Source organism: Leptodactylus fuscus, chromosome 10 (genome assembly GCF_031893055.1).
Source record: "Leptodactylus fuscus isolate aLepFus1 chromosome 10, aLepFus1.hap2, whole genome shotgun sequence".
Lineage (NCBI taxonomy): Eukaryota > Metazoa > Chordata > Amphibia > Anura > Leptodactylidae > Leptodactylus > Leptodactylus fuscus.
Genome location: NC_134274.1, coordinates 8,735,060 through 8,759,705, shown reverse-complemented (window position 1 = coordinate 8,759,705; position 24,646 = coordinate 8,735,060). Strand labels below are relative to the sequence as shown.

The following is a 24,646-nucleotide window of genomic DNA, read 5'->3' as shown; positions in this document are numbered from 1 at the left end:
CAGTGAAAGGTTTTCTTTAAAGGGAGTCTGTCAGGTCCAAAATGCATCCCAAACCAATAATAGGACCATGTAGCGGACTCAAAAAGGATGCATACTATTGTGACCACAAACAATCTTGGCAAATCAGCCTGCAAGTGCACTGGGGGAGCTTGAATTATCAGATTTGGCTAGAGACAGCTGCAAGTGCTTGAATTTTCCAATAGAATCTATGACCAATGGCGCCCTGTTAAGTCAGAATTGATATTCTCACCCTCCGTCAGTATATCAAATCTGGCAAAAGTTAGTAAGTATACTATGAGAGGAGCAAACTAATAAATGCTACCTGCAAGTGACCCCTGTGACCAGTGACTGCTCACACCGAGTTGGTCCTCAGCATAGTGTAATTTAGTTTCTTTCTGGATTTTTCTAGCTTTTCCTTCCATATGAGAACTGTATTGAGTTCAGAGTAAAATGTAAGGTGACAGGAGCTACAGTGCAGGTGGATCGAGCAGGGGCTGTGCACGTCTATGAAGCCTGGGTGACTCTGTGACTAAATAAGAGCTTCAAAGATACTAACAATGGCTACAAAAAGAGGACTAGTCTAATAACAGGCTGATATATGAAGCAAATATAACTGAAAGAGTAGGAAAATATATGGAGATGGCTGGGCCCTAGAGGTGAACCCCCACTCATATAACATCTATCACCTATCCAGTAGTCTGACTTTAGCTTTTGCAGTGAATAGAGAAGAAATGCTCATAGTCCCTGCGGACTTACTTAGATGGCCCCCCTTTATGACAACGGCCCCACTGATGCCCCGCAGGGATTCTCATGGATCTATAAACCAAACACCACTGTTCCCCATCTTCATAAATTAATCTGAAAACATAAACCTACCATCTACTCAAAAACTCGTCTTCAAGATCTGATGACACACTGGCAGATTAGTACATGAAAAAATCTGCCAAAATACAGCCCCTGTTCTGCCCTCAGGGATACAGTATGCCCCAGACTCCAGCTACAGTCACTGGTTATGCCATCCATTTATCTCCTACTCCTATATATAGGAATGCAGGTCAGTGAAGTGGGAGACAGTAGTCTGTGACAACACATAGGCCTTCACAGGAGCTGTATACAGAAAACGGTAGTTTTTCCTGCACAGCATGTGAGTATTGGGCTATATTGGTGGAGATACGGCTTTGCTAGAATGTAATCCATCCATCGTAGGCGACCTCAAGAGACGTCGACCACATGATCCGTGTACAGCGCTGCACAATATGTTGGTGCTATATAACGAATAGGTGACCTTACATCCTGACAGCTGTGGCGCCCCCGTTTTCTTTACGTCTGTGGTGTTTTTGTACGGATGGCTCCACTTTTTTGTCAGCGACGATGTTTAGTATGCACACGGCATATCAGGATGTGAATGAATTCCTTGGAACAGTCTGTCTCCATGGGCACAGTCTGCACAGCTGTAGCATATGGGATATGTTTGTGCAGCGCCTGTCTGTGTGTGTGTGTGTGTGTGTGTGTGTGTGTGGTGTGTGTGTCTGTCTGTCTGTCTGTGTACATGTGTCTGCTGAATTCCCCACTGCCCGTGACGTTGGCTGCAGAGTTGCAGCGTCTCGCTGCTCACATGTATCTGACATGTGACACTATGAACAGAGTTAAGAATTAACTCGAGCCCCATTTTGTAAAGCAGGATGACCAAATATAAAGAGGACGAGAGAAGAGGTGGCAGGCTGGAGAGGGGGGAAATCGATGGAGGCCGACAACGCCGATCGCCAACAGATGTTTAGCAGGTCTGATTATAAGGATATGGACAAAGAGGGCAATAGAAAAGGGGGATATTACTTTACAAGAAACAGCACCACCATAGTCCATGGGCTGTGTCAGGTACTGCAGCATTCATGAAAATAGTGCTGAGCTGCAATACCAGACACAGCCTATAGACAATGGTGGCGCTGTTACTAGAAAAGGGTAGCCATGTTTTTTACCACTATACATGATGTCATTATAGTAAACGCTGGATTCATCACCAAGCTTTGCATGGATCCTGAATGGTACATTTATGTTACTTCTGTGTGATTCATCTACACTGTAGCTCTTGCATTCTATTTTGTTATCTTGCCCTTTATTCCAGGGCCCACAGGAGTTGCCACCAAGCTTTGCACAGACCCCAAATAACATATAAAGCTGTGTGGTTACGCAGATTTACATTTGCGTTACTTGCTACAGCTGTGAATGTGGCACTGTCAGTCTTCACTGTGGTTCTTGCATTCTATTCTGCTCTTTCTTCCCCTTATTCCGGTGTCCACAGCGTTGTCACTGAGCTTTGCCCAGATTCTGAACACTATACAAAACTATATGGTTATGCAGTTACATTTATATGAGTTCTTCTTATAGTTCTGACTCTGTCAGTGTCATTCTTCACTGTAGTTCTTGCATTCTATTCTGTTATCTTGCCTTTTATTCAAATGTCCACATGAGTTGTTACTCAGCTTAGTGCAGACCTGAATGGTATATAAAGCTATACAGTGATGCGGAATTACAGTTTTGTCACTTCTTCCTATGACTCTGAATCTGTCAGTGTCAGTTTTCACTGTGGCTCTTGCATTCTGTTCTGGCTTGTCTTGGCTATCATTACAGTTTCTACAGGAATTATCACACAAGCTTTCCACAGGTCATAAATGATGTATAAATCATTTGCTAGTGCCAGTCTTTACTGTCGTTCTTGCATTTTATTCCGTCTTGTCTCGGTCATCATTACAATGTTCACAGGAATTATCACTGCAGTTTCCATAAACTGTGGAGAAAAACTAAAGTTAAATTTGTGTCACTTCTTCCTACACCTGATCATGCGTGCCAGTCTTCACTGTAACTCTTGCATTTTATTCTAGTTATCATTATAGCTTTCCACAGATCCTGAGCGTGTAGTGGGATAAATACAGTGGTAACCTATAACTCAAGGGCGCCACCCTTCTCCATAGGTTATGTCTGATATTGCAGCTTGGCATCATTCACTCAAGTGCATTAAGCTGCAATACTAGACACAACCTATAGGGGCGCTGCTTTAGGGATACTGGCTTGAGTGTGTTCCCCTTTAACAATACAATTAAACTTCCATATAGTGAAGAGATGCGCCGTAATATTCATCTCCTGTATTAGCCCGAGGCAGTTTCTACAGTCCAGTGGTTGGAAAGATAAATTTACTTTGGATGTTTCCACTTTTCGTGTATGAGGAGAAAGTAATTGCCCCTCCCAAGGCAAAACAAGCTGCACCAGGTGGGGTGAGGAGATTTTAGGCTCCTTGTAAGTTAAACCACTCAGCACCACGAGATCCCTACAAGGCTTGTCTGAAACAATGATTTCTGTGGTCTCTTCATTACTTAACAAGCATAGCGCCGTCCATTGTGTTGTGGCTGTGCTCAGTACTGCAGCTCAATCCGATTCACTTGAATGGGACTGAGCTGCAGAGAGGCCATGTGACCAAAAGATATGATGTCACTTCCTAGTTCCAGACAACCCCTTTTCATTTATTACAAACATCACAGGCAGAAGTTCAAGGTCTTGGTCCCCAATACAAAATCTTAACAGGCAACGGTCCCAAATTTGCTAGGATTGTTCTGATTTTTAGGTGACAAAACTGGAAAATCTGGCTTGTCCGTGCCCAAAAAGGGTGGGTCAGTAACAGACTATCATGCAAGCAGAAGTAAGTAAGTAAGTAAGGAAAGTCTGTAACGGGGTCCCCATCTACAGCTGCCATTTATAATACTGGTTCTAATGTAGCAGATGTGGTGTGGGCAGTTGAACCACCCTGAAACTTTGCCACCAGGATCAGGGTGCAACCTCCAACCTAACCACCAGTACCAAGGTGCAACTTCCAACCTAACCACCAGTACCAAGGTGCAACCTCCAACCTAGCCACCAGTACCAAGGTGCAACTTCCAACCTAACCACCAGTGCCAAGGTGCAACCTCCACCCTGGCCATCAGTATCAAGGTGCAACCTCAACCCTAGTCAACAGGACCAAGGTGCAATCTCCAACCTAGCCACCGGTATCAAGGTGCAACCTCCACCCTGGCCACCAGAAATAAGATGCAACCTCCAAACTAGCCACTAGGATAAAGGTACAACCCACGCTGGCCACCAGTACCAAAGTGCTACCCACCATGCCCCAACAGGACCAAGGTGCAACCTCTAAACTAATCACAAGGACCAAGTTATAACCTTCACCCTGGCATCAATATTAAGGTGCAACCAACGCTTGGCAAAAGGCCAAGGTCCAACCTCCAAACTAGCCACCAGAGCAGGTTGCAACCTTTGCACCTCCGATGGCTACCACCAAATGTATTATTCACATGCAGCATGTCTTTCATTTCTTTTGAGACATTTGCAGATGGCACATTGCCCCTCCCCCCTTTTTCTGTCTGGGGGAGTCTGATCCAATCATGCATTCACCTGCATGTCAGGAGAGGGCGCTAATGGCTCCTCATTTCATGGGTTAATGAACCTGTACGCTCCTCATACCTGGGGATTCGGGGCTGAGCTGCTACCCTGCTCCCATGGCCCATCACCCTGGAACAGGTAGCCAGGCAACTGCCACATACAGGGAATTATGTGCAGACACAACATGCTATCTGTGTGTTACTACAGAGCTGGCGGAACCTCCTGCGTTACAATCTGCATTACGCTGCATTCTAGTGTACCTTATATGCTGCATGTATAGAGGATATGGCGCAGGTAACGTCACAATCTACACTGAAAAGTTCAGCAGTTGTTTATTATGATACCCAATCTCTGCTTGATGTCAGTGAATGGAAAAATTCTGGGTTATATTGAGAGTCCTGAGCGGGCTCACACAGCTGCTGCTTGTTACAATGTATCATGCGTATGGGTTGGTTCACATCTGCATTGGTATTCCGTCCGGGAGAGTACAATGGACTCCATTATATTCAATGGGGTCATTCAGGATCCCTTTGTGTCCATCATTTCTGGAATCCATTGCGATCTGTTCCGGTCCTCTGATAGAGCAGAGCAACGGATAGGACAACGCAGATGTGAACGTAACGTAATACGCGCAGTTTGCCCATGAAAATTGCTGCAAGGGGTGAAATCTAAAAATTTGCAAGGAAATTGCCACAAATTTCGAGATCTGCAGTTGCCAATTTTTGTTGCTTTCCATTCCCTGACAGCAAAGCAGAAATTATCAAGATGGTGACGAAATCCAAAGCGAACGCAAAGTCACCTGACCTTGTTTGGGCGCCATTTTAATTTTTTTTAATACCAAACCCCAATGCTACAACTTGATTCAATGTGGAAAATTCCTTTAAATCTACATATCCCATGTAAGGCCCCGTTCCTACGGAGTAACGCGGCGCTCATTCTGACACGTAAACACGTGTCAGAGTGAGAGCTTCAAAACAGAATCCCATTGACTTCAATGGGTTCCGTCTTAAGCGCGTTACACATTGAAGTCAATGGGATTCTGTTTTACTGTGCTCACTCTGACATGTGTTTACGTGTCAGAATGAGCGGCGCGTTACTCCACGTGAACACAGCCTAAAGCTGCAGTCAGTATTCCGCTGCAGGATTCTTGTATAATCTGCTTTATTACAGTATTTTCTCCAATTTTTTGGTTTCCTTCTAAGATCAGCGGCGCCTGAAGTCTCCCGGCAGCTACTTATCTTCTTTACAGAATCATTATAGGTTTTTTTTCCAGTTATTGGTGAATTTTATGATCGTGAAATTGCCAAAATCAGTCACACAGTAAAAGCAGTAACATCACAGCACAGTCTCCTGTATAGGATTGTAGCAGGAAAGGAGGATTTCTATCTGTTAATGAAGGCTTTGCTGCCCTCTAGTGGCAGATAATGGGGACTGTATGCGCCAAAGGTTTTTTTTTTTTTTTGCATTTTTGGCTGATCCACATGGGAGAAAAATTTTGGAAAATCTTGCACTTCACAAATATTTCCTATTACATTTGCACTTTGATCATGATGAACGATATACTAACATATTACCATGGGGGCGGCCATCTTACCTGAACTTCTCCTCTGCTCTGTTAACAGCATTTAGTGATCTACTTCACAGCACAGATATGGCCATAGGAAGAATAGTCTGGGGCTGACTCCTTGAGGTCCATGGGAGAGTTTTGTAGACATGCTCAGTGCAGGGAGTGGGAGGGGATAAACTGTGACATCATCTATTCTATCAATAGTGGATGTAATGATGAATAAGTGGTGTTATCTATAGAGGTGGTATCTTCTATTGTAATCCTGGTTAGGATGGAAATAACTGACTGCTGCAAAGAAAACCCCTACAGAATTGTCAAGTGTCTATTATTACAGTTAGTGGACAGAGTGGAAATTGCAGGTATTATATCATATTTTTTCAAGAGAATTTTATTTTTTTTATTTTTTTGGTTAATGATGGCTTATTGTTTGCAGGTCAAACTGTACTTTGTAATATCACCATTCAATATCCTGTACAATATACTGGTCAGCTGAAAAAAAAAAAAAATTCTGAATGAGGTGGAATTGGAAAAAATACACATTTGCGCCATTTTTTTTATGTGTTTAATTTTTATGGCTTTTACTATGCGGCCAAAATGACGTTACCTGTAATCAGTACGATCACAGTGATACCAAATTTAGATTTAATGTATTTTTAATGATTTGATACCTTTAAAAAAAAATAAATTAAACTTTGCAAAATAGAAAAATGTCTTTTTGCCTTCCTATTCTGACCCCTGTAACTTTTTCATATTTTTGTGTACGGAGCTGGGTAAGACGTCTTTTTCTGCGGGAACAGATGTCGTTTTTATTGATACTATATTGGGGAGGGTCTGATGGACTGATTTTATTACATTTTTATCGGAAGCAAAGTGTTGAAAAAAAAAAAAAAATCTCTTTGGCCATTTTGATTAATTTTTTTTCGTTCACCGCATGGGACAAAAATGTGATATTTAAAGAGTTTATGTTTTTATGTTTATGTATTATTTTTGTTTATTTTCATACTTGATCTAGGGAAAGGGGGAATCGAATTTTTATTTAACATATAGATATAGAAAATATGATATTTTAGAAATTATTTTATTTTTACCTCTATTTTGGGACCTTGAGCCCTAGGGGGTCTGATAGCCTATACAGTATACAGTCCAGACATCTATATTATGCCATGTACAGGGCCTAAAGGGTCCCCTCAGGCCCCACATTCAGTATAAGACCATAAAGCCGTCCCTTTAAGTGTCATTATTCCAATGTCTATTATTCTCGTTATGTACCGCCTTACTATTCTGTTCCCCTCACTTCCCCTTTAATGGTATTTTTTATGATGAACATTTCAGAGCCGTTTAGAGAAACCAATTTCATGTGTTATACGGATTCTTCATCTATCTGGCATGCAGCGTACAGTGTATTTATCTCATTACGTAGCGCATGGCTGGAAGCGGTTACATCACAAAAAAAACTCCTCAATCTGCACTAAACAGCCATGAAGACTCAATGTAATACAATAAAAAGCTGCGGCGCTGTGTGTAACGCCAGAATGACAGCTCGGGCGCACTCATTAGGGAACGCTCTTTATTACAGTGTATACTATTATTATTATCATCTCCTGTCATCAGCCCTGATCAGTCTACAATATACATGGAAATGAAGTGTAACGCATCGCAGCATTGTTTCTGATGTACGATATCTGTAATTATATGCTACCCATACAAGACAGACAGCTGGGGAGGAAGACATCATCAATAATAGGTTAATAGCAGTCTAATACACGAGTGATGAGAATATAGGTCTAATATACACAAGTGATGAGAATATAGATGAGTGATAATATAGATATAATACACACACAGTGATAATATGCATTAGTCTACCCCTCCCCCCATAACAAAGATCAAAATTGTCCCCCACTATACCAACATCAACACAATGTAGGACCCTAGAGAGGGGCGTCCTCCAGTCTTCGGCCTCCTTTGCACACCATGGACAGGACGCCTGAAGGTTTTAGGGGCCACTTAGCGGGTGTAGGAGACCCCCCTTAATGCTATCTGTTAGGGCACTCCCCACACGCCCCATCGTTTGCCATTTTTTGGCCACATTCCCTTTGGTCCAGCCTTCCCTACGTCTCATTAATGACTCACCAGCTTTGCAGCTTTTTTATTCATTGAGAGGGGAAATAATAATATTTTCTTGCATTTGATCCAGTAGAAAGGAGAATCAGTGGAAAGCTCGGCAGTCATGTAGGATTCCTATGGATAGTTCTCTGAGGGCGCTGAATGGTTTTCCTTTAAAGTGAAATTATACGCCATCGGAATCATTTAGCCCTAATTAATGAACGACCTTCAAACAATCACTTGTCTTTCCAGTCTCCATTTGTTCTGTGGCATTGAACAGCCGTGCCCCAATTATACCATACTCAACCCCTAATGTACTCACATAACACAGCGATCTATTAATGACGGCGTCTTATGTCTTCATTTCAGTCTAATTAAACACCTTTTAATCACCACTAACCCGGCCACACCGGGCAACCTGTTATTGTGTATTATACTCCAAGTCATACAGTGTCCGATTGCAAAGACTTAATTGGATTGGCATGGCCTTATACCCCTACCGAATATCACACAGTCCAATATGCACTCCATCTTCTTATATATCAAAGAAACTGAAAGCTGGCTGTGACATAACGTTACATTACTGATCCTGAGTTACATCCTGTATTATACTCCAGAGCTGCGCTCACTATTCTGCTGGTGCAGTCACTGTGTACATACATTACATTACTTATCCTGTATTATACTCCAGAGCTGCGCTCACTATTCTGCTGGTACAATCACTGTGTACATACATTACATTACTTATCCTGTATTATACTCCAGAGCTGCGCTCACTATTCTGCTGGTGCAGCCACTGTGTACATACATTACATTACTTATCCTGTATTATACCCCAGAGCTGCGCTCACTATTCTGCTGATACAGTCACTGTGTACATACATTACATTACTTATCCTGTATTATACTCCAGAGCTGCACTCACTATTCTGCTGGTGCAGCCACTGTGTACATACATTACATTACTTATCCTGTATTATACTCCAGAGCTGTACTCACTATTCTCCTGGTGCAGTCACTGTGTACATACATTACATTACTTATCCTGTATTATACTCCAGAGCTGCGCTCACTATTCTGCTGGTGCAGCCACTGTGTACATACATTACATTACTTATCCTGTATTATACTCCAGAGCTGCACTCACTATTCTGCTGGTGCAGTCACTGTGTACATATATTACATTACTTATCCTGTATTATACTCCAGAGCTGCGCTCACTATTCTGCTGGTACAGTCACTGTGTACATACATTACATTACTTATCCTGTATTATACTCCAGAGCTGTGCTCACTATTCTGCTGGTACAGTCACTGTGTACATACATTACATTACTTATCCTGTATTATACCCCAGAGCTGCGCTCACTATTCTGCTGGTACAGTCATTGTGTACATACATTACATTACTTATCCTGTATTATACCCCAGAGCTGCGCTCACTATTCTGCTGGTACAGTCACTGTGTACATACATTACATTACTTATCCTGTATTATACTCCAGAGCTGCGCTCACTATTCTGCTGGTGCAGTCACTGTGTACATACATACATGACTTATCCTGTATTATACTTCAGAGCTGCGCTCACTATTCTGCTGGTGCAGTCACTGTGTACATACATTACATCTTTATAAGCTTAATGCACAGTTCTAGCCTTAGGTTATGTTCACACAAGCCACCCATATTGCAAAAAGTGCATTAGAAATAGTGCAAAATACAACAACGAGGGCATGGTTTAAGACAGTGGTGGCTAACCTTTTAAGCTCTGTGTGTCAAAATTCGTAAAATAACCTAGCTCAGCTCAGGTGGCGTCACATCTAGTCTAGAATCTAGAAATATTCATAATTTTGTGATATTTGTATCTCTAGCAAGAGTTATATTTTTGATATATGTATTTGTATTATATGTATTTCACACAGTATATGACCCCATTTCCTGGCCCATCACACAGTATATGACCCCCTTTTCCTGGCCCATCACACAGTATATGACCCCCTTTTCCTGGCCCATCACACAGTATATGACCCCCTTTCCTGGCCCATCACACAGTATATGACCCCTTTTTCTGGCCCATCACACAGTATATGACCCCCTTTTCCTGGCCCATCACACAGTATATGACCCCCTTTCCTGGCCCATCACACAGTATATGACCCCTTTTTCTGGCCCATCACACAGTATATGACCCCCTTTTCCTGGCCCATCACACAGTATATGACCCCCTTTTCCTGGCCCATCACACAGTATATGACCCCCTTTTCCTGGCCCATCACACAGTATATGACCCCCTTTTCCTGGCCCATCACACAGTATATGACCCCCTTTTCCTGGCCCATCACACAGTATATGACCCCCTTTTCCTGGCCCATCACACAGTATATGACCCCCTTTTCCTGGCCCATCACACAGTATATGACCCCCTTTTCCTGGCCCATCACACAGTATATGACCCCCTTTCCTGGCCCATCACACAGTATATGACCCCCTTTTCCTGGCCCATCACACAGTATATGACCCCCTTTTCCTGGCCCATCACACAGTATATGACCCCCTTTTCCTGGCCCATCACACAGTATATGACCCCCTTTCCTGGCCCATCACACAGTATATGACCCCCTTTTCCTGGCCCATTACACAGTATATGACCCCCTTTCCTGGCCCATCACACAGTATATGACCCCTTTTTCTGGCCCATCACACAGTATATGACCCCCTTTTCCTGGCCCATCACACAGTATATGACCCCCTTTCCTGGCCCATCACACAGTATATGACCCCTTTTTATTAGCCCCACACAGTTTATGACCCTTCTTATACCCCCAAACAGTAAATGACTCCTTTTTTAAAGCCCACCCACAGTATATGACCCCCCTTTTACATCCCCACACAGAGTAGTGGCGATACTTTTACCTCACCTGTCCACGTTCCAGTCTTAGCCTCCCTCCACTGCCGCCTCCAATGTGCGCTGTTGCTGATGTACATAGCGTCCCAGCGTTCGTCAGCACGGTGACGTCATTGTAGCGCCTCCTTCAGGAGGCAGTGGAGGTAGGTCAAGACAGGAGTGTGGACAGGTGAGTAAAAAGTATCGGCAGCTGCTTATTGTAACAACACAATAAGTAGCTGCCGATGTGTGTCACCCAAATTGTCTTAGCGTGTCACCTGTGACACGCGTGCCATAGGTTCGCCATGAGGGGTTTAAGACTACATTCACATCTGCACCGGAGTCTCTGTCAGAGTCGCAGTGTCCGCCTGAAAATCAGTTTTAAAATGACACACCCCATTATAGTCAATGTCAAAGACTCTGCATTACCACTATTTTAGCAGTCTGCCTGTCCGTTGTTCTGATCCTCTGACTGACCAGAACATCGGAGAGGCGATACTAGGGTAAACCAAGCGTAAAATGAATGAGCTCTCAAAACATTCTTTTTACATAATGTATTTCCTACCATTGTATGTACAATATGAGCTGGAGATGACTACGTGAATCTTTACACTTTGTCAACAGGTGGCGCTCTTCCTCTTGGAGTGTATTGAGATTATGTATTCGCAGCGTGCCAGGAACACCTGATTATATCCTTGGATTTCAGATGTTGGCCATCTTGACTCACGTGCTGAAAATCTCATCATGTCCTTCATAAAACAGCGGTGTTTACGTAACTTATTACCACCACGTAGCCATATAACAAGGGGTTAATTTTAGAATGATTGACAGTAGGGTCAGTGACAATACCAGCGTCAGAACATTTGGTGTACTTGGCAGTCCCTGCTCTAGTGTCTACGTCCAGTGCCACAAAGCATTCACCTCAATACCAACATACATGACCTATAGAATAATACCGCTACATAGTGCGTCATAGTTAATGTACAGATTACAATACATGCCCACTAAGCGCGCAAAGAATTGGGAATCTGGAGAGATTTTGTTTTTGGTTACAATAAACAAAGAAGTATAAATTTATTTGTATAAAATGCTTAGACCCCCCTCCCATATCCATTGTACTGTCCTAGTCACACATACCCAATGATTTTAGTGATTCCTTTCTACCTTTCAGCGCTGGCGTTATATGATGGCATAACATCACTGTCCGTCCCTTATTCTGAGCACTTGTCAACTGTCTCTCTGGCGCCACCTATAGGTAGCCAGCTATAATATAGTTACCGCATATACTCAAGTATAAGCCGACCCGAATATAAGCCAAGACCCCTAATTTTACCACAAAAAAACTGGGAAAACGTATTGACTCGAGTATAAGCCGAGGAGGGGAAATCCACCATTGCAGATAAAAAGTCTGGTCATGTGCATTGCAGCTTAGTAACTCCATGGGAATCATAGTAATAGCAGTTAACCCCATCATGTCCCTCACATTAACCCCCTGTGTGCCTCACATAAGAGTTACTGATATGTGGGACATATGAAGGTAATAATTAGGTATCTTCATAATTAAGGTCCTTCATTAGTACTCTCATGTGTCTCACATATTAGTAACCCTTATATGGGGCACATAGAGGTTAATATGAGGGACATGATGGGGTTAACTGGTATTAATGTGAGGCACATGGAGTTACTGAAACTAAATTAATAACCCCAAATGCCTGACATTAATAGGCAGAGTAACTAGAGGAAGGTCCCTGTGTGTGTCACGTTACTGTAGCTTCCTCTCCTCCATACAGCAGACATCTTCCATAAGACACAATGAATCCCGGCCATTCATCTGCAGGGTAGATGCTAAATCCTAGTGTGCTAAAGGACCTCTGATGATGTCATGACCATGTGATCGGACTCTGGTGTGGGCGGAGCTACTAGGATTTAGACTCAACCTTGTCTGCAGATGTTACATATCAGTGGCTATAGGACCTTTGATGACATCACAGTCACGTGACCTCACGAAAGCCAATCACAGAGCAGTAGCACTAAAGGACCTCCCCCTTCCAGTTTTCTGTGCTCGTGGACCCTGACTCGTGTATAAGCCGAGGAGAGCTTTTTCAGCATTAAAATGTGCTGGAAGTCGGCTTATACTCGAGTATATACGGTAACTTCCTCTTGGAAGAAAGCTCACGCTCACTTGCACACTTTTAGTTGGCCTTGAAACACTGGTGTCAGGAATCTAAATATATCCACTCTCCTTCTTCTCTGCCCTGGCACCACTCTCTTCTCTGCAGTGCCGTTGGGACAGGTTCTGTACGCCATCTGCGTTTGGCAGGTAGCTGTTGCCTTAAGGTTGCTATGTCTACCAGTCAAACTTTGGCTGGGTCTGTTCATCCAGTCAGAGGTGTCAGGCAGGGCTGAGGCGGGGTATTGTAACCTGACGCTGTCCTTTCTTAGGTGCCAGTGACTGGGATAGTTTTTAGGCTCTGTCTTCTCAGGACTCGCTCTTAGTACCTTTCCTGTTTTCTGCTGTTATTCTGGTTTATAGTTTAAGCTTACTTTTTGGCTTCCCTTTCTCTTCCTGATTCAGTTTTATTTGTGACCTCCTGGACTTCTGATTTTCCTCTGTTTTCATTTTGACGATTCCTGTACTCTCCTGGTTTTTGACCCTGGCTTGTGTATTACCCTTTTGCCCACCACAAGGTTGGTTTGGTCCTTGGGCTTTGCACCTGTTTTCCGGCGCCTTGTTCTGAGGTTGCAACCTGGGTCCGGAGCCAATTCATCCTGCCTTGCTGTGGAGTCTGGTCAATATCCTGGGTTAGCCTTAAACTCTGCAAACCAGAGCACTGTAGGATTATAGATTGCTCAATAACTTTCTGACCGTGGGTCCTATCAGTTATTTGCTGCATATTAAGATATTGCTTGAATAACCTTTCCATTACCTTTTTGGAATTGCTTAAGCAACAATTCCATAACAATTATTTATACCATGTTTTTATTAATAATAATAACTTTATATAGTGCCAACATATTCCGCAGCACTTTCCAAATAATTTTTTTTTTTGCTGTTTGCACGTCTCAGATAATTTTTTTGACATTCGGGACCAATGTAAATACATTCTCCCTATAGCCCGGTGAACTATATATATATATATATATATATATATATATATATATATATATATCCTGATGGGATTGTATGGGATCATGTGTTGTTGATCAGCGCCTGCCACAACAAATAGATCAGAGGCCTACTTACAAAGCTCTGCTGACTTAGCCTAACTTGCTTTCGGCCCAGGGATCTACGCGTAGGGCATTGCACAATAGACTTGGCCTTGTTTTAGCACTGAAGGCTTTGTCTTTGGCGAATGACCCCCATGATCTGCGAACACATCTAGGCTTTGTACCAAGGATGGAGGGGGGGGGCTTCAGTAGCTCTTATCAATGTTGCTAATGCGGATTGCTGACTTAGTCCCTGGGGAGCCATTTCCCTCCCCCACCCCCTCGTTCTGCTGGCGAGTGAGGCTGGGCTGCTATCAGCTCTCCCTCAGGTTGGAGAGATGGTTTCCTGTGGTAGAGGGCGGGGTGTTCATACAACCCTCAGCACACAAGGCAGGCAAGACACGAGCTGTCACAGTCGCCTGGACCCATCCTGTGCTCTGTGCTGTGATGGCCCCTTGTGCATGACACTAGCAGAGAGGGGACGCCGCACGAAATACGGGTGTCTGGGCAAAGGACTCTCTCCTTCTTCCTCAGACCTCGATTTTTGTCATTGATGTGAAGGAAAGTGCAGGACCCTTTAACAAATGGCTGAAGACTTTGACATAGCAGGTAAGAAAAGTGATGGCTTCAAGTATTCCGTAGCTATAGTCAAGAATTGGATCATGAAATGGTTAACCGTGCCTCGTACCATCACCAAATTATTAGTATTACATTATCCAATAACCTATAGCAAGGGGGTCATAATTCCAGACAGGAAGGACGGCCAACAAAAGCGTTAAAATGAGGTTTGTGCCCATCTAAAAAATGACTTGGGAGGATGGTAATAATGATAAGGGGTCACATGACGCTGTTTGTTTACAGAGTCTCTGGCCTCGTAGGAGTTTATTATAAGTGAATGGAAGAGGTTAACGTCACCGCCATATATCCCAGTGGATGTAGCGGGCCGAACGTCAGCACAATATTATATTCCAAGAGGAGGACGATCCCGGAAATTGCAAAAGTTTACAATTTGCTGAATCACAACTTAGACATTTGTACGTAAAACCTGGGATGATATTGTAAAGCGCCATTGTGTGCACTACATCGCTGATATGAGACCAAGTCTATATGAGGGTCCATCTAAACAGGTTGTCCAGTTACTTCATCATTACTAACCACCAGTGTTTCTGGATCAATACGTCTTCTCCTGCTCCATTCAGCATAGTCTTCTCTATAGTCGTACATCCGTGCCGATTCTTGTCTGTGTGCTGTCCACTTTTTTCACGGATCCATTGAATTTCGATGAAAAAGTGGTCTCTGTGAAAGCACAGCCATCAAAAAGTAGAGCATGCTTTTTCCGGGACGTGGCCATGAACTTCAGTCATGTAAACAAGAGCCTAAGACTCTAATTCGCCAGCCTTCTGGTGTAGCGGGATCATATGGTGGTGCACATTTGGCTCAGGCCCTATGGTGCGCCCCAAGGCCCAAACCGTGTTTTGCGCAATATTTTGCCTATGTGGGCGATTTCCTTGGCCCTCCAGTTTTCTGGCCTGAATTATAATGGATATCGACACCAGTTCCTATGCCGGGATGCCTGGGTGATTTATGAGAAGCTGGAGATTCTTCATAAATCACTTGTTGCCATTTAGGTATGATACGGCAGTATTAATAAATCTGCTCCTGTATGGCAGTATTATTTGGACATTGTATGGTGCTGAAACTGTCTGGCAGTATTATATGTACACTATAGGATAGAGTGATGTGAATAATGTATAGAGGTACTATGCGAGAGTTGTATGATGGCATTATGTGGACATTGTATGGCGATGTTATTTGGACACTGAATGGCGGTATTGTGTAGTGATTGTATGACAGTGTTATGTGAATGCCATATGGTAAAATAATGCAGATATTGCAGAGAAGTACTAGTTGGGAACTGAATGGCACACTGAGACTCCAGTAGTATGCCATGTGATGTATGAGAAGTATATGGCGATATATCATCTAGAACCACAGGTCTCAGCATGACCTAGCACCCAACAGCATGTGACTACTCTTGTCTACAACTAACTACTACTATGGCAAGTACTCTTTAGCCATGGCATCCCCCAAAACACAGTGCCCATTGCTGCAGAGGAGTATTCTGTGACTCTTAGCCCCTATCTATGTTATGAGCATGGCATCTAAACACACGTGTTGCAGGGAGATAGGCGTAATCGTGTACGGAGCAGCTGCTGATCTTCTCTCCACCTACAAACCCAGTCACGATCTGTTTCGGGCCAGGACTGATAGTGTTTTCTTCACTTCATGTCTTTTAGGCTAAGGCCCCATGTAGCAAAAAAGCGATGCAGGAAAAACCGCAGTGGCAACGCATCATGGTTTTTCCCGAAACATTTTTGGAAATCTCGGTTTCCACTGCACATAATTTTCCACCATGTGTGGATGGGATTCGCTAGACTTTGCAGGACTGTATAACGTCTTTTTTCGCTGAGGCATTTACGCTCACGGAGCTCCGGCCTGATTCAGTATTGGGCTAAGTTCACAAAGCAAAATTTGAGCTGTTTTTCCGTCTTACATTACTCTGCAAATTTTTTCTTCCCCAAACAGCACCACACCTGTCCATGGTTTGTGCCTGGTATTGCAGCCCTGATAAAGGGGTTTTCCAGAGCTAAAATATTGGATCGGTGAGGGTCCGACACCTGGCACCCCAACTGATCACTTGTTTGACAGAAGTACTTGAGCACTGCGGTCTCTTCACACCGTATTGTGGCCATGTTTGGTATTGCAGCTAAACCGCATTCATTTGAATGGGGCTGAGCTGTGATCAAACCATGTGACCAATCAACATGATGTTGCATGGCCTGCGCTGCTCATGGAAGCATAGTTAGCACCTTAAATATCTGATCACTGTGGGCCCGAGTGTGAGACTCCTGCGTATCTCACATTAATGACCTGTCCTAAAGATAGGACACCAATATTTTAGTCCTGGAAAACCCTTTTAAAGTAAAAGGGGATGAGCTGCAATTCCATTCACCACATCATTCACAATCAGCTCTGATCATAGAGAACCTGCAAACAGGTACACGTTATTACTACAGTGGCCACTACATGAGGAATGTGGTATTACATGAACCCCAATCAAATCAATGGGTGGCCATGTGACCTATGCCCCATCTGAGTCCTCCAAAATAAGGGCAACTCTTTTTCATCAACTGGCTAGTGGTGTCATCTGTGCCCTAATGGACAATGGTTGCTCTAATAAGACAATAGCTTTAAATCTGTAGAACCTATATACATATTTTATGTACGGTACATAAATAACACAATACTGAATAGTATATCCTGCTCAATCTATTTCTGATATTGATTTGTATGGATTGTACGTGTCTCTGTGCGCTATGTGTACACATAATATAGACATGTACTGACTTATGGTGATTGACAACTTTGAGCAGAGATACTTAAAGGGATGAAAATTCTTCTAGGAAAAAAATAAATCCATTCTAGGTATCCATTAATGATGTGATATGGTCTGGGGAATACACATGTGAGCTTAAGGCTGAAAACTTAGCTGCCATGTTATAGTCCAGGACCGCCAATGCTTCTTATTATACACGTTTATTAAGTAAAATCCCTTTAATTCACATAATGTATCTAAAATAGAAGCAGCTTTGTACATAGAGTTGACTGAAAATTCCTCCAATGCAGAGTACTGTGTCTCCATGATAACAGACTACAAACAAACCCTGTGTGTAGTCTGATTTCAATGGGAGCCGCTCGGTTTATTTTTCCGGGAGCCTTTTCTTCCGGCTCCTGGAAAAAAAGCGACATGCTCATTCTTCAGGCCGTTTCGCCTTGCGATTCGGCCTGAAGACACACCCTCCTCCGGACTAGGCCCATTCATTGGGCCTAATCCGGAGCGGAGTGCGTGGCTGGATGCCGGTGAAGTGCACCGACTTTCAGTCGAGGCTACCCGGCTTTTGGCCTCCGCCTCAGGTTCTGGGCCATAAAACTCAGTGTGAACTACTTACCCTAAAGAGTGGCCAAGAGTGTATGTGTTTTGAATTGGCAAGGGGAATAAGCATCTGTCAGATACCCGTTTTTTGTTTTTTTTTTTACTAAGAACAAAGGGAATCTTTCCCCAGCCTTGTCTTGTCTGGTTTGTGTTTGTCTTCCCTGTCTCCCCTTTTCTTTTTGTTTCTACCTAGTTTACCATTTGTAATTTCGTCATTTTCTATTGTACTGCTCTTTGTGATCTCCTTTGGCTTGGTAGACATGTTGTGTTTCTTTATTGTTACAAATTTTCATAAATAAACAATTTAAAAAAAAAAAAAAGAACAAAGGGAATCTAAAAGCCTGATCTTGCTTTTCCCCACATTTGTTGTTGGGGTAAAGTTAAGTTACAGCCATGCACATTCGATAGGTAGCTCCCTCTGTCTAATAGAAGAGGAAAGAGAATAATCTACAGTGTGACTACAGGATCTGACTACATACATAGAGATGCATAGGTCTGCGCAGGAGCTGTAGGTTTTTTTTTTCTTTATTAGGGAGGGTTCACACGGAGTTACGTGCCGTGTGATGTGGCACATAGACGCCGCGTGAGCCGCAAAATAGCAACGTGTATATGATCCACGCTTCCATTGATATCAATGGGAGCATGAACGGCCTGCAAAAGCTCACGCGGCGTCTATGTGCCACATCACGCGGCACGTAACTCTGTGTGAAACCTCCCTAATTACATTGTATTTTTGTTTTTTGTACATATTCTATAAACCAAACCTCAAGATGCCACTGACTGCATGTCCATGCTATTGGCATTGGGGGGGGGGGGGGGGATAAGAGTGGCTGCCGGACACTCCTGGTGCCTCTTATGCGCATGCTAATGGTATTGGGGGGATAAGAGTGGCCGCCGGACCCCTGGTGCCTCTTATATGTGCATGCTATTGGTATTGGGGGGATAAGAGTGGCCGCTGGACCCCCTGGTGCCTCTTATATGTGCATGCTATTGGTATTGGGGGGATAAGAGTGGCTGCCGGACCCCTGGTGCCTCTTATATGTGCATGCTATTGGTATTGGGGGGATAAGAGTGGCCGCCGGACCCCTGGTGCCTCTTATATGTGCATGCTATTGGTATTGGGGGGATAAGAGTGGCCGCTGGACCCCCTGGTGCCTCTTATATGTGCATGCTATTGGTATTGGGGGGATAAGAGTGGCTGCCGGACCCCCCTGGTGCCTCTTATGTGCATGCAATTGGTATTGGGGGGATAAGAGTGGCTGCCGGACCCCCCTGGTGCCTCTTATGTGCATGCTATTGGTATTGGGGGGATAAGAGTGGCTGCCGGACCCCCCTGGTGCCTCTTATCTCTAGGGGAAATAACGTTGAAACCACCTGGTTTGTTTCCTTCACCAACACACCAGGAAGCATCTGGTAAACCCTAAAGACACTAGAATGAAGACGGATGTTGGTGATAATGATTTCTTGCACTGGGATTAGTTGTTGAAACTTTCTTAATGGATCGGAAAATCCAGATGACTGACCGTCACGTTGGTCCTGCTAATGCTAGTCTGCAGGTGAATACTCTATTGTCCCCTGGTATCAGCCATTCTAGACTGGAGAGAGGCAGTCTGTTATGGTTTATGTAAGATGTAGAGAAATCCCCGGGCCCCTGGGATCACAACTTTATGCCACTCAAGTGCTGAAAATCGAGACTGGGGAACCACGTGGCAAAGGTGTGGCGAATCCCATCCACACCTTGTGGAAAAATACATGAAGCGGATATGCTGAGATTTCCAAAACCATTGCGGTTTTGGAAATCACAGCATGTCAATGATACCTACTGAAACGCTGGTATAATGGAAGCAGAAAGTCTGCACTTCTGTGAAAGCGCTGCAGGAAAATCTGCGATGCGTTGCTGCAATGGTTTTGCTGCTGCCTATGTGAGGCCTAAGCCCCAGACACATTGTTTCCCATCAATATGTGGCAAATAAATTAAAGGGGTCGGCCAACATTTAAAAGTTATCACTAAACCCCAAACTAGGATAACTCCTTTAGACTAAGGTCATACATAGCGTGCCACAGCAAAAAAGCGCTGTGCTTTCTGCCTCCATTATACCTATAGGGAAACCGTCAGCATTTCTTGAAAAAGTTCTCATAACTCGATGAAATTATTCACATTTTGTCACCTTACAACTACGAACTTTAAATGTATTTTATTGAGATTTTAAGTAGCTGATGATTGTGAAGTGGAAGAAAAATGATACAAGGTTTTTTTTTAAAAAAAATAATTTTTAATCGAATAAAAATCTGAAAAGTGTTACGTGCAAAAGTCTTCAGCCCCCCGTACTCTGCTACCCTTAAATAAAATCCAGTGCACACAATTGCCTCCAGAATTCACTTAGTTACTAGAGTCCAGCTGTGTGTAATGTAGTCTCAGTATAAATCCACCTGTTCTGCGAAGGCCTCATTGGTTTGTTAAAAAGACACTAGTGAACAAACAGCATCATGAAGACCAAGGAACTCACCAGACAGGTCAGAAGTAAAGTTTAAAGTAGGATTAGGTTATAAAAACATATTCCAAGCTTTGGACAACCCCAAGAAACACTGTTCAATCCATCATCCAAAAATGGAAAAAGTATTCTACAACTGCAAACCTACCAAGACATGGCCGTCCACCTAAACTAACAGATCAAGCAAGGAGAGCACCGGTTAGAGAAGCAGCCAAGAGGCCCATGGTCACTCTGGAGGAGATGCAGAAATCCTTAGGTACAAGGAGAATCTGTCCACAGGACCATCTAGAAGTCATGCAATTCACAAATCTGGTCTTTGTGAAAGAGCGGCAAGAAGAAAACCATTGTTGAAAGACATAAGAATTGTCATTTTCAGTTTGCCACAAGCCATCTAGAGCAGCGGTCCCCAACCTTTTTTCCACCAAGGACCGATTTCAGCAAGACAATTTTTTTATGGCCCGGTGGGGACGGGGTTAAGCATGGGAGTGTAGATTAGAATCATGTACATATGAAAACACAAGAGAAAGTGCAAACTATATAATTTTTATTATATTTAATGTGACTCAAGTCACCATAAGTCAGAATCAGTGGGATTTTGGGCAGAGGTGTAACTTCAGTGGGCCTAAGTGCGCCTAAGATGGCTACTGATGATGGGCACTGCAGGTTATGAAGATGGCTACTGATGACGGATATCACTCCTAATGCTGCTATTAACTTCACTACAGCCTCACTACAGCTACATTACAGGTCACAGGGACAAGTGACATGTAATGTAGTTGCCCAAAGTTTGGTAGGCGAGTGCGGGGTGGAGCCACAGACCCGCTGCAGTCCTGCATAGTACTAGAATCCAGTGGCGTAACTAGGAATGGCGGGGGCCCCGTGGCAAACTTTGGACATGCCCCCCCCCCACCCGACCAACACTGACGCCGAAGACCTCGACCAACCCCCTCCTACGTGCTCTATTATGCTCCTTAGTGGCCCCTGCACACAGTATTATCCCCCATAGTGGCCCCTCCACACAGTATTATCCCCCATAGTGGCCCACACAGTATTATCCCCCATAGTGGCCCCTGCACACAGTATTATCCCCCATAGTGGCCCCTGCACACAGTATTATGCGCCATAGTGGCCCCTACACACAGTATTATCCCCCATAGTGGCCTCTCCACACAGTATTATCCCCCATAGTGTCCCCTGCACACAGTATTATCCCCCATAGTGGCCCCTCCACACAGTATTATCCCCCATAGTGGCAACTGCACACAGTATTATGTCCCTCAGTGGCCCCTTCACACAGTATTATGTCCTTTAGTGGCCCCCTCCACACAGTATTATCAACCATAGTGGCCCTTGCACACAGTATTGAACCCCATAGTGGCCCCTGCCCAAAGGATTATGTCCCACTGTGGATACCCATAAACAATTATTATACTCTGGGGTCTGAAAAGACCCCAGAGTATAATAATCGGAGACCCAGGGGGGGAGAAAAACATAAAAAACTCTGTTGCTCACCCATCTCCCGGCTCCTATGCTGTCGGCCTCCGAAGTAGTCCATCTTCAATAACGTCAAACGTCACATGACCCGGGACGCAGGCCGGGATCATGAGACGTCAGACAACTAGGCTGAAGCCTGCTCGGATCATGGAGAGGTAAGTAACAGTGTTTTTTATATTTCTTACCTCTCCCGGACCGCCGATCATTACACTCAGGGGTCCGAAAAGACCCCCGAGTATAATGATAGCAGCGGTAGAGGCTGTCACCGGGCCCCTAATGTCCTGGGCTCTGTGGCAGCTGCCTCTGTTGCTACAGCAGTAGTTACGCCACTGCTAGAATCCTGGACATACAGCGGGTTCCGGCTCAACCCCCTTACTCACATTATCCCGATGAGCAACAACCAAGCGTCAGTGCAGCTGCTGACTCCTCGCCGCCATTACGCGGACCGGTGGTTGGAGACCCCTGATCTACAGGACACAGCAAACATATGGAAGAAGGTGCTCCGATCAGAGGAGACCAAAGGGAAACTTTTTGGCTTAAATGCAAAGTACTATGTGTGGCAAAGAAGTAATCTTACTCATCCCCCAAACACACCACCATCCCCATTGTGACACATGGGGGGGGGGGGGGGCAGCATCATGCTGGGGGGAGGCATGAGGGTCAGGAAGGCTAGTCACAGTTGATGGGAAGATGGAGGGAGATAAATACAGGGCAATCCTGGAAGAAAATCTATGGGAGGCTGCAAAAGACTTAAGACTGGGAAGGAGATTTACCTTCCAGCAAGACAATTACCCTAAACCTACAGCCAAAGCTCCAGTGGAATGGTCTAGATCAAAGAGCATTCATGTGCTAGAATGGCCCAGTCACAGTCCAGACCTAAATCCTATTGAGCATCTGTGGCAAGACATGAAAATTGCTGCTCACAGACGTCTCCATCCAACCTGGCTGAGCTTGAGCTATTTTGCAAAGAATAAGGGACAAAAATCTCAGTCTATAGATGTGCAAAGCGGGTAGAGACCGAGCCCAAAAGACTGTCAGCTGGAATTACAGCTCTACAAAGTATTGATGTAGGGAGGCTGAAGACATTTGCATGCCACACTTTTCAGATTTTTATTTGATTAAAATTTTGAACACTTTGTATCATTTTCCTTCCACTTCACAGTTATCTGATACTTTGTGTTGATTATCACTGGAACTCTCAATACAATACATATAAGTTAGTGGTTGTAAGGTGAAAAAAATGTGACAAAGTTCAACGGGTATAAATACCAATTGACATGCTGCGATTTCCAAAAATATTACCTTTTTGGAAATTGCAGCGTTTCTGCTACCCGGATTTTTCTGCAGCGTGATTAAAGAGACCATATTGTATGGAATCATTACTGAATACCAAGCATAGTACCAACATTGCATAGTGGTTGTGCATGGTATTGCAACGAAGACCCATTTACTTGAATGGAAGTGAGCTGCAAAGTGGCCTCATGGTGAATGAACGTGATGTCACTGGCTTCTGAAGCAGAAGTGGTGCTTACATGATACGCAGAGTGCGCCCCTAGTGTTGACAAAAAGCAAATTATTTAAAGCATATTTGTCTGGACTGAGGGGCATTTTGGATACGTATGACCTAGCCTTATTATTAGATTGGTGGGGGGGTCTGACACCCAAACCCCACATAGATCAGATGTGCCATGTATCCTCCAGCACTAGATCTTATATCTGTCCACTGTGTACAGTCTTACTGGAGTACTGCAGCTCTGCTCCTATCCACTACAGTTCAGGCAGGTCACCATTGACCCCCCAATGGGCATTTGCCCAGATCTGCCTTGTACTGACACTGGTCCTACCAATATAGAAGTAACCAATGAATGCTCTGTATATCAGTTTACATGGCCCAAGTATTATAAGCTGGCATCCTAAAGTTGCACACATTTACTTTACCCACCAGTAATAGGATAAGCAGCATAGCATTCCCTTGGCAAGTCCCCGCTCCATTACCCGGACCCAGTCTCCTTTTTCGGAGTGGTACAGGAATAAGGGTTGGGGGTTATTTTTCCACTGGAATAAGGATAGTTCCTTGGTGAGGATTTGGCCCTTTGCTCCCTCTCCTACCGTCAGCTGCCCTTGTATTTACACCTTTATGGCCTCTCTGACCACTTGTCCAGAGGATGCACACACTTGTGTTATTTATTTATTTGGGAGCCATCTGTCCCTTCTTTTTTTTTTTTTTGTCACCAGATCGGTTTCCCTCCTCTGCCTGTGAACACGGATTACTGATGACCTAAAGGCAAATCTGTTGCAGGGGTTGGGATAAGACAGACTGAATAACAAAGGATAAAAGTGTGTCACATCCTTCTCCGCTTATACAGACCCATCCTGATGTTACCAGAAGGGTCCTGGGTCCTGCTGTGAAATATTTAGGATATACTAATCTTCATGTATCCTATGGCCATGTTGTTCCTATGGTATAGCCAATCT

General features: G+C 44.0%; 1 protein-coding gene across 5 annotated transcripts in view; it reads left to right on the top strand.

Moving 5' to 3' along the window:
- The window catches only part of LDB1 (LIM domain binding 1), a 112,659-nt gene that overhangs the window by 51,612 nt on the left and 36,401 nt on the right, over positions 1 to 24,646 (top strand). The window contains exon 1 of one of the 5 annotated variants that reach the window (XM_075257871.1): positions 14,521 to 14,800. The exons of the other annotated variants lie outside the window; for them this stretch is intronic. Coding sequence (XP_075113972.1) covers positions 14,776 to 14,800 — 25 coding nt within the window. The 5' untranslated portion in view covers positions 14,521 to 14,775. Of the gene's footprint in view, positions 1 to 14,520; positions 14,801 to 24,646 lie in introns of those variants that run through there. 5 annotated transcript variants of the gene reach the window in all.